Here is an 11,387-nt window from a genome sequence, read left to right as displayed (position 1 = left end):
GGTTCCCCTTTCTCCCTCGCCCGCATCCTTGCCGCGGTGACTCACCAGGAGAAGGCTGGAGACCCACGCAGCTCCTCAGGGGGCCTTGCGGAAGGCGGCGGCGGAAGCCCCCATGGCCGGCGCTGGGTGCGAGAAAGGATGCTTTCTGCGCGGGCGGAGGCTGAGAGCTGAGAAGGGCGCGCCTTGCCCACCCTCGCCGGAAGAGCTGCCCATCTAGCAATCCCGCTGCCCCATTGCCCGGTAGGGGATGATGGGCAAGGGACGCCTCGGGGAAGGAGGGCAGGGCGGGAAGGGAAGGAGGGGGCTGGTGGGGGTTTAGGAAAGGGGAGCCCGCTGGGCACGAGGGAACGCTGGCCACGCGGGGCTCCGAGGCCAGCCTTGCAGCTCCTCGGCGGGAGGAGCCGAAAGCCATCGGGAGAGGACTGGGCTCAGCAGAAGCGCCCCCCCCCCATTATTCAATTTCCCCGGGGCCCGTGACGCGACTCCCAGTAGTACCGGTCTATCGGCGGCCCTGGTTACACCAGTGTAACAAAACGGGTAGAAATGTGGTCTTGTTAAATAGCCATTTACTTCTTTTAATAAACATTTGTTCATTTCAAGAGACCATATACTTTATCAGTACGTATTTGAATATTGGTATTTTCTCCATCTTTAGTAATCATTCTAACAAGGTAGCCAAATTCATTTCCATTCTCTTTATTTATGTACAACCCCCAACTATTCAAATCTTTTTGTCAGTGATGCATTTGTCAGTGATGCATCCTTGCATTTTTGATGGATTAAGAGGACCATGATCTGATCTAGAAGGATCCTGGCAAACATCTCTGAAGGAATCTTCCCTAGTTTCAAGGGCTGAAAAAGCGATGGGGGAGAAATATACGTTCAGGCTTACAAGCTTCTGTTAATGTAAACCTTTGGGCAGGAAAGGGTTTGCAGGTTTGTGATGGTTCAGCCTTGCAAGTTTCTGTTAATATAAAAGTTACAATAAAGTTAGTGCTATCAGTAGTATTTTGGGGTGTGCTGCTTGCCTGGACCACTTTGTAAGGGTTAGGTTACGCTTAGGGTTTGTGATATGCCAAAAAAAACCTTTAAATAGTGCAACCACAATACCCAAATGCAATTTTGAACAAATGGTATTTGAATTTCATCTTTTTGAAATTGAAATTCAGAGACATTTTTGAGACAGTGACCCATCATAATTCTGAAGGATTCTTGATCTAGTATAAACGTAAATTAATAGTGACAAGTATTTGACTGAAAAGGTACCTTGACAGGTACATACTATCCTCGGTAAATTCACTTATTTATTTGTTTGTTTCTCTGTCAAGCATATATAGTGTTCTGCCGGGCTCTCTGGTATGACTCCCGAAAATTCAAGGGTACGAATTTCAGACACACACACGTTTGAAAATTCAAAACAATGTTCTTTACCACAAAATTCAAAAGAAACAAAACACCCTTTTTGTATTGCAAAGAACACTCATCCCAAAACAACCTTGTAGGCTGTACAATTCCCTTAATCAGTCCTTAAGTACTTAGCTAGCAGCTGTGAAGAAATGTCACAGCACTCCTTCCAACGAAGTGAGACACACACACTTTGCTCGGCTTTGGTTTCAAAGGTGTGAAAAATCAACAAAGAAAGTCCGGAAAACAGCAAAACACGGTCCTGAAGAACTGCGATCAGATAATCTTCCACAACTGCCAAACCAACACTCTGCTATTTGTATCAGCAGCTCTAATTACTAGAGCCCCACCCAAACACAGGTGGCCTCTCTTATCTCCTGTAATATGTCCGCAATTGGTCTCTTCTACGCATAACTCTGCGCCTGCATAGGTCCAAGACTTCCGCAGATAATGGAAATTGGCTTCCTGGGTTGTGTGCCAAGCCCCCCTCTTCCAAGTCACCCCCACATTCTTCTTCGTCCGAGGAAACTGCACTACCTGCCTCTGTCGGCAATAAAACAGGCCTATGACATGTTGATGTTTCCTCTGCATCCACCTCCACATTCCTTGAGGCAGGAGCTGGGCCAGAGCCAACCACAACATACAGAATAGTAGTAGTTTGTATAAACTTAAGTAAAAAGTAACGATAAAAGAGTACAGTAGGACAGGGACGGTAGGCACAGTGGTGTACTTCATGGTTTCCCAACCTCGGCAACTTGAAGATATCTGCACTTCAACTCCCAGAATTCCCCAGCCAGCGAATGGTGTACTTATGCACGATTATGCCATAATTATGCCATAATTGCGCTCTAGATTCCAGAAGGTTTGGGGTGGGGGGGGGAAGCAAATCTTAATTGACTTTCTGACCCGCCTCCATCGACGCCAACCCTGGTTACAGTACTACAGTACAGTACAGTACTGCACTCGGGAACCTCCGAAAGCTTCGCCCTTCGACGTCTCGCGAGATCTTTCCTCGGCTTTAGAACCACCCGCGGGCGGGTGAAGGCGGGATGCGTGCCTGTTCTTCCCCCGCCTTCAGGTTGGGGACACCCGCCTACCCCCCGCCCTGCCCAGCTTTTTCCCCGTTCCCTGCTCCAGTTTTCTCGGGGAAAGAAGCTTCTGCTGCGGAGCCATCATGGCGGCGGTGGCCGGTTCTCTCTCAGCCGCCCTCACTTCCTTGGCGACCACCGCCGCTCCAAGTCCCGTCGGCCTCCCGCCCGGCTACCAGCCGTTTGAGCCCGAGGCGCTGGGTCTAAACCCGGGCTGGAGGCTCACGAGCTGCGGGGAGCTGCGCGGATGAGGCTGCAAAGTCCCCCAGGAGACGCTGCTCAGACTCCTGGAGGGACTTTCCACTTCCCAGCCTGGGTTGGCCGGGGCCGGGGATGCGGGAGCTGGCGGGAGTCCTCCTCCCACCCTCGGTAAGGCTTAGCGGTGATAGCCTCGGGTGCTTTCTAGGTGCGGGCGGGGAATGCTTCAAAACTGATGGAACAGCTAGTAGTGAACGATGGCAGGAAAGGGGTAGGACAGAAACTCCAAGAGCGGGTTTGTTGGGAGAGGGCGATACCGTGCCGTGGGTGACAGGTGGAACGGAAGACTTTTTATTTGACATAAACTCTGGAAGGTATTTGAAATAGGTTTAGCTTCGTCTCCCACACCATCTTATACATGGATAACACGCCACATTCTATTACATAAAAATCTCCCTTGATTGTCCGAAAATCTCCTGAACTTTGTCCGAAGCTCTGGACGTTTTGTGGACAGTTCAGTCTTGCAGAAATAGTTCGGTCTTGCAGAAATGATTTGGACATTGGAATTGTTTTGAACTTTAGCCTGCTGGACAATACAAAATTCAATCTTAACATGTTGGGTGCATGGCTCTCGACTGAGAAGCGTTCCCAATCTGCCTCATCACATCCCCTATTTTATGGCATAAGTACTGAAAATGAAAAGACAGACTATCAATTTCCAAGCAATTGCTTGAATTGAAAATAATTCCAAAGTTCAAGAAAGCCCTCTTCTCTACAGGCATTGGAATGGACTCCTGTGTGATTCCTTTGAGGCATGGCGGTCTATCCCTGGTGCAGACTACAGACTTTTTCTACCCACTTGTAGAAGACCCTTATATGATGGTGAGTTGACACGCTGGTGGGAAGGTGGAGGAAGTATTGGTCAATATAGAAAGGAGTTTGAGCTGTGTCACTGAAATTAGGTTTCCTCCTCAGCTGATTATAATAGTTGCCTTGCCCTCCTTATTCAGTTCCAATTGTTTTATTATTCTGATTTAGGGACGCATTGCTTGTGCTAATGTGCTGAGTGACCTTTATGCCATGGGCATCACAGAATGTGACAACATGCTTATGCTGCTGAGTGTGAGCCAGAAAATGACTGAGGAGGTGAGAAATATTTTTTTGTTAAAATAATTTGAATGTGTTTTTCTATATGCTGCCTGGATTTGATGCAACAAATTATAATATGGTTCAGTGATTTTTGTCTTAAAATGTGCAAGCCAGAAATCTAGCCCCTTGAATGAATAGAGGAAACATGGAGTGGGGTAGCCTGTCCCATATTTATTGTTTCTAGGGTTAGGGGAGCACTGAGTTATGTTCCTAAAGATTGAATTTTTAATCAAAAGATGGAATTAAACAGTTTTTTAAAAATTATTAAGTATTTTCATCAGTCATAGTTCAGACAAGTAATGTTTAATTCAATAATTCATCATAATAATGTGTAATTACAAGTAGTGTTGTTTCACAGTATACTAAGTCATCATTTATTTAAATAGGTTTCACTGAATAGACAATTTTATTCACCTACAGTAGACTAATTAAGCAAAACTGCATCTTAGCTGGATTTTGTATTTATAATCACCTCTGTGCTGCTTAGTTCCCATAGTTTTTTAACAGTTTACATCTACCAATATAGCTTACAAATAGTACAAAGAAATTTCCCATTATAATTTCAAGTGCAAAATATTTTATTGATTGATTGATTGATTGATTTTGTCCAATACACAATGAGAGTTTTAGTAGGTATACACATAGTAAAATACATAATGAAGGTTATAGAGGATATACTCATAGTAAAATATATCTAAGATAGAAGAGAAGATATAGGAATAAAATGTATCAATGAAAGAATAGAAGAAGAGATATAGGAATAGAAGAAAGGTATGGGAGATATAGGAGAGCAATAGGACAGGGGACGGAAGGCACTCTAGTGCACTTGTCCTTGCCCCTTACTGACCTCTTAGGAATCTGGATAAGTCAACCATGGATAATCTAAGGGTTAAATGTTGGGGTTTTGGGGATGACACTATGGAGTCCGGTAATGAGTTCCGCGCTTCGACAACTCGGTTACTGAAGTCATATTTTTTACAGTCAAGTTTGGAGCGGTTAATATTAAGTTTAAATCTGTTGCGTGCTCTTGTGTTGTTGTGAAGTAGTCGCCGACAGGCAGGACGTTGCAGCATATGATCTTGTGGGCAATACTTAGATCATGTTCAATCTTTGCACCCCATTTGATTGGATCCAGTAGCAACTGATCTTTGTCTGATGCTTACAAATGGTTCTTAAATCCTTTTTTTATTTGTCTCCCAGGAGCAAGAAAAAATCATGCCTCTGATAATCAAGGGTTTCCGGGATGCAGCAGAGGATGGTGGTACTTCAGTAACTGGTGGACAGACTGTTGTGAATCCTTGGATCATTGTTGGCGGGGTTGCAACAGTTGTTTGTCAGCCCAATGAATTTATTTTGTAAGTATTGGACTCTTATTATCAAGTGGGAATTTGAAAAAGTAGGTTGCAGCGTTTCAGATATCTGTATAGGTGAGGCAAACATGTTGCATAGTACAGTGACCAGGTTCTTAAGTGGAAAAGTTCTTAAGTAGAAGCAGTTTTTTTCCATAGGAATCAACGTAAAAGCAAATAATGCGTGCAAACCCATTAGGAAAGTAATGAAAGCTCAGAATTTGGGTGGGAGGAGGAGGAAGAAGAGGAGGAGGACTTTAAGGCTTAAAAAAAGAAGAACTCTGAGGCGGTGAGGAGGAGCACGCGCCTCCCATACACCCGGAGCGAGGCTGCCTCTCATACACTGAGCCAGAGAGAGAAAGTCAGGCGGGTGAGAGGGGGGAACCTCCCGTTCCTTTGACCAAAAGGCGGCTGCTGCTACCTGCTTCCTCTTCCTTCACCTGCTGAAAGGCTCCCCTCTTGCTCGCTCGCTTTGTAGCCAGCTCCTTTACTTCACTGTGGTGACTCCTCGGTTTGGCTGGAGCCAAGTTAATTCGGCCAGGGCGAAGCGTTCCCTTTTGCCTTTCCGTGCCCAGATGCTCCAGGAGGCAACCTGGTGTGGGAGGCAGCGTGAGGGAGTCAACACAGCGGAGTGGTTTATTCCCTCTCCAAGCACCTAGAGAAAGGAAAACGCTCTGTTTGCTCTGGGATGCCCAGAGAGAAGGGAGTGTTTCTTTTCTCTGGGCGCTGGCAGAGGTTTATTCTCTCTCCAAGCACCCAGAAAAAGGAAAATGTTTTGTTCTCTCTGGACTGCCAAAGCCTCCTTAAGCACCACCAAAAGGCTTCTCTGGCTGCCCAGAAATGCCCGAGATGGCCAGGATTAAAGGGGGAATGGCAGGAAACTGGCCGGTCCTTCATGCTGCTCTCAAATTTCCTCGGAAATTTTTCCGGGCTTGGGTTCTTAAGTAGAAAATGGTTAAGAAAAGGCAAAAAAATCTTGAACACCCGGTTCTTATCTAGAAAAGTTTTTAAGTAGAGGCGTTCTTAAGTAGAGCTACCACTGTATATCATAATACAGCAAGACTTTTTTTAAAAAAAAGTTGGATTCTTATTCCTTTGATTCTAGGCCTGACAGTGCAGTTCCAGGAGATGTCCTTGTGCTTACCAAGCCTCTGGGGACTCAGGTGGCTGTAAATGCTCACCAGTGGTTAGATGATGTAAGTATCCATGGGGAACTGGGCATATCTCTCTGTGTTTATCTATATCAATAGAGAGAAAATTAACCCCACTCCCATACACAGACAGAAAAGTTCAAAATACTTTCTGAGGACAGGCTCTAAATTGCAAGGTGACTTTAGAATACTGTATTCCCATCTATCAATTGTTGGTGGGAAATAGCAGGAGAAATTGTTGTTGTTTTATCCCAATTAAATTTGTTCGTATAAAAGAGCGAAGGAGTCTTGATGTCATGATGGAACTGGCAAGATATGCTTTCTTCTGTTAGCGAAGAATGAAATCTCAGAGCCATTTCAAATGCTTGTATTATTTTTCCAGCCAGAGCGGTGGAATAAGATTAAGCTGGTGGTCTCCAAAGAAGATGTTGAATTGGCCTACCAGGAAGCCATGTTTAGTATGGCCACGCTGAACAGAACAGGTGGGGACCTAAATATTGCTTTGGATCTTTACTTGGTTTACAACACAAAGTTACCTTAGCTCTCTACATATTTAAACATCGTATTTCTTTTCTTTAAAGGAATGCATAAGAGTATGGTAAGACAACCTCCAATACAAGAACTATTTTATCTTCACAGATAGCATTCAACCGTATCTCCCTACAAAAACCTATATATGGAAACAGTTAAAAACATGACGTTAAAGTATTTAATGTACAATGGCAAGATTTATAGAACAAATGGCAATTAGATATTGTATATAGGCTATTTTGTTATCACTTATACCACATTTGTTCCTTTTCTTCAGCTGCAGGTTTGATGCATACTTTCAATGCCCATGCTGCCACAGATGTTACAGGATTTGGGATTCTGGGCCATGCACAGAACCTGGCTAAGCAGCAGCGTAGTGAGGTATCATTTGTCATCCATAATCTACCCATCATTGCCAAGATGGCTGCTGTTAGCAAAACATGTGGCAGCCGGTCCAGGCTCCTCCAAGGGACTTCTCCGGAGACTTCTGGTAAGTTGGATAAACTAGGCAAGGAACAAGCAAAATGTAGGCCTGGATTCTGTGGAACATCTTTAAATGACTTGTAGATCAGCAACAATTGCAGATTCTCAAACATATAACAAAATTACTTCATTGGACCTTGTGTATCCAATCACGCTTGGCCAATAAAAAAATCCATTCCATTCCATTCACTTCCCAAGACTCCCCACAATTGCTGAAATTAAAACAAAACAAAGTACATTGGTTATAAACGATGGGGAACGATCTATTTTTTTTTATGATTATAATTTGCTGTCTTTCTGTTTACAAGGGGGGCTGCTGATTTGTCTACCCCGGGAGCAAGCTGCCCGCTTCTGCGCTGAAATAAAGTCACCTAAATATGGAGAAGGACACCAAGCCTGGATCATTGGCATTGTGGAGAAGGGCAACCAGACAGCTCGCATCATTGACAAACCTCGTATTATTGAAGTCACCCCACGGGGAGCCAGTGCTTCCCCTCAGGACAACAATTCTAGTGCTAGCCCTGAAGTTGCCTCGTGAGAAGGGAAAGTGGCTTCTCCCCACTGTCAGCTCTGAAGTCCTGGGTCAGGGTACAGTCTTAAGTTTCTAGAACACAAATTGTCCAGAATGTATCTCCTTATTTGTTGATGGCGGATTCCTCTCTGCCATCTGAGATTATTAGATTTTAAATCATCTCCTGCAAGCAAGTAAATTGCTAGCATGGTGGATAATGGAGAATATGGTAATTCAAATTATTTATTGGAATAATTCTGCCTGTTGAGCTCTCTCAGCTTTTGGTCAGACTGAGCAGCTGATCCAAAAGAAGGGTGTGTGATTTTAAAAGCCATTTGGCTGAGTTTAGAGGTCTATCTTCTCTTCATGAAGCATCTCCCTGAAAACCTTACAAGGTCTTGGAGGAGCGGAGGAATCCCAGAGGAGCAGTGCCAAGCTCAGCTTCATGGATTGTTGCTTTGGTTGTAAATTATGGGTGATTGAGTGAATAAAAAGTTGATTTCTAAAGGATGGAGTGCTGATACATTATTGACCTAGAAGGGAGGTACCTGATGGAAGTAGGAAAATCACTGATTATCTTCATTATTGCTTTAATTGACTTAAGGTGAAAGAGGCATACAGTACCTTTTCAGCCTAAAGATTGATTGCAAGCAATTTCATTTGGAAGCCCTCTTAGAAAGCAGAAGAAACACCTCTCTATCCCTTTTATTTTATAGATAAAATAATAACCTCATTATGGGACAAAGAGGAGCAGTAGTCTTTATAGGAAAGGAGGGTTGTATTTTTCCCCACATCACCCATGACATGAGTTACTGATACGAGGGTTATCCAGAAAGTAAGGTTACAGGGCACATAGCTTTCCTGGGGAATGTTCGCAGGGGAAGTTGGTATTACTATCATGTAGTGGGAATCCAGTGGTAGCGAACGAGCAGTGCCAGTGGTCAGTAGCTCATCGACTGGCATTATGGTGAAGGTTAGAGATGAGCATCCTTATACCATTTCCTGCTAAGTGTGAAGTGTGCACTATAATAAGCTACCTGAATGCTAAGGTCACGAATGCTGCTGCGATTCATCCCAAAACCGTTTCAGTTTATGGAGAGGGTGTAATGTCAAGACAGCACGTGACAAAATGGGTACAGAAGTTCAATTTTGGAAGGAGGAAATTCACAAAGAAAATTTTCTCCCTGGTTGCCGTTTAACAATTGATGACCTGTATGAACTTTGTCCAAACATTTCACTCGCTGTTCCTGAGAACATAAGTGATTGACTGAAATATTTCAAGTTGTGTGCGCAATGGGTGCCCAAGATGCTTACTGAAGCACATAAAATTGACAGAGTCAGTGCCACTTGAGAATTTCTTGACTTTCAAGATTGAAGGCAAGACTTTTCTCAACTGTATAGTGACAGGAGATGAAACCTGGGCTTATCATCCAGAGAGCAAACGTCAATCAATGCAGTGGTGCCATACCCATTCTTCACCCAAAAAGTCAAAACTCAGCAATTGGTGAGAAAAATCATGGTGTCAGTGTTTGGGGACAAAAAAGTGGTTCTGGTCGTTGATTTTGGGACAAGGTCAGCAGTAGGCTCGGCCATTGTTATAAGAGGAAAAAAGTTAATGGTGTACAGGGGAACAGGAAGTGAACGGTCCACACTTTTTGTTCCAGGATTGGTAGGTGAACTGCTGGTTTTGTTTAAAGCAATGCAAACGCACATCAGCTTGCAGCTTCCACATCTTTACAATCCATGACATGGATCTGTAGGGTGTCCATGTCTGGAGCTTTATACTGGCATTTGGGGCAATAATGAATAGGCTGTTCTAGAACACTTTGTCTTTGCTCTGTTATAAGCTGGGGTAGTGCCCATCAAGAAAACTGGAAAGGAAAGGAAGAGTAAGTTAGCAAATTGAGCAATATTACGTAATCGCAAGCAGTGGTTAAACAATCTAAAGATACAATTGCTACAATATACCAAGCTGCAATGATAGAGAAGTGTATTTTTTTTGTCTAAACTTTATATGGAAAAGTTTTCTGACAAAAAAAATCCACTGGGCTATATTAAGCAGCTAGCAACAGTTAACATGCAATATAAAGAAAACTACTTTCCAGAGAAAACAATTTTTAAAAGTTAAGAAAATTACAGGCCACTGTACTTTCCACTCAGAAAAAAAAAGATTGCTAAACAGAAAATCCAGTAGATTCTAGAGCATTCAACATATGCAGTGATGGGCTACCAAACTTTTTACTACCACACTGTGGTCGTGGCTTATACAGGACGCCCTACATTTTCTTTCAACATCTTTCAGTGCAAATTGGGTGCTCTGGGGTGGAGCTCCATTTTCACTACCCCACTGCATTCCCCGCCATCCAGGCAGTAGCCCACCCCTGAACATATGTGATTTTTGTTGCAAAGAGATTTATGATGTGTGTAGTAGAATAGAATTGTGCTAATAGAGTATTGGGAACAACTTGTTCTCTGTCCAGGCTTATCAAATTCTCAGTGTGCCTGAGTTTTATACTAATTTTGGTAGTCAGCCTAAGAGGACTTTGACAAAATCCCATGAAAGGTTCCACCCAGTATAAATATAGACATAAGAAAAGGGGATAGCCCATTTAGGTATATGATTTAGTAACAGCAAGCAACAACTGGTGTAAATATTTAGTTAAGAAAGACAAATGGTTTCCCCAAGTACCTACTTTGAGCATAAATATTACTTTGTTATTGTTCTTGGGTTGACCTTAAGCTTGTAAGGTGGATGTGACTATAATATTTCTACATAGCTGGCTATAAAACACCCGAAAGCAAATTAGGTAAGATGGATTTTTACCATCCTCTTTAACACCTCAAAATACTTTCTACAATCCAGTTTACTTTTCTCTTTCTTTTGGGCTGCACACTTCCAAAGTTGCCCAGAAACGGGCAGCAGATATGCAACAATTCTTTTTTCAAGATTGCCAGTGAGGTTCAAAGATATTTGAAATAATCATTATCATAGTTCCCTCTAAGTTGCGCAGTGCGCTATAGCGCAGAGGTTTTTACCTCTCAGCCCAGGGAATTTCAAATTTAGCGCGGAGGACTGACCTCCGCGCTGAAATTTGAAATGAGAACTGCTGCTGCTCTACAACATAGGGCAGCAACAGTTCCTTAGGAAAGGCGGGAAAGAAAGGGGCCGGCCAATTGCAGGCCGGTTTCTTCCCGCCCCTTAAACTCCGGATTTTCCCCTCCCCGGCCACGCCCATCGGCAGCCAAACGGTTGTTTAGCTGCCGGCTGGGTAAGGTAAGCCTCCCTGGGTGTGGGGGGGGGGGACTGCTGACAAAGAGGGCTGGTGGCCATCCTGCCGCTAGGCCTCCAAGCCTGCATGGGGGGGGGGGGGTGCCGACGAAAAGGGCTGGTGGCGCGGGTGGGGTGCGACGAGCGCGCCTCTTCTCTGCGGGGGCCCTCGTGTGAGGTGTACCGCAAGCCAGGCCCGGCAGTGACAGCAGCCATCCACCCCCTCGCCCTCCCAGGCATCCATGGCGCCTTTTA

At 44.2% G+C, this 11,387-nt stretch overlaps 1 protein-coding gene across 1 annotated transcript; it reads left to right on the top strand.

The window, feature by feature from the left end:
• Window positions 1-2,270: 2,270 nt before the first annotated feature.
• On the top strand, window positions 2,271-8,371 carry LOC139161826 (selenide, water dikinase 2-like). The gene is made up of 8 exons (XM_070741451.1): window positions 2,271-2,861; window positions 3,469-3,572; window positions 3,729-3,836; window positions 5,040-5,194; window positions 6,294-6,384; window positions 6,722-6,821; window positions 7,148-7,360; window positions 7,662-8,371. Exons 1-8 carry the CDS (start codon window positions 2,579-2,581, stop codon window positions 7,889-7,891), a joined length of 1,284 nt encoding a protein of 427 aa, XP_070597552.1. The 5' UTR covers window positions 2,271-2,578; the 3' UTR covers window positions 7,892-8,371.
• The last annotated feature ends 3,016 nt before the right edge of the window (window positions 8,372-11,387 follow it).

Source organism: Erythrolamprus reginae, chromosome 2 (genome assembly GCF_031021105.1).
Source record: "Erythrolamprus reginae isolate rEryReg1 chromosome 2, rEryReg1.hap1, whole genome shotgun sequence".
NCBI lineage: Eukaryota > Metazoa > Chordata > Lepidosauria > Squamata > Dipsadidae > Erythrolamprus > Erythrolamprus reginae.
Note: the sequence above shows the minus strand (reverse complement) of the source record. Positions and strands in the feature narration are given on the sequence as shown.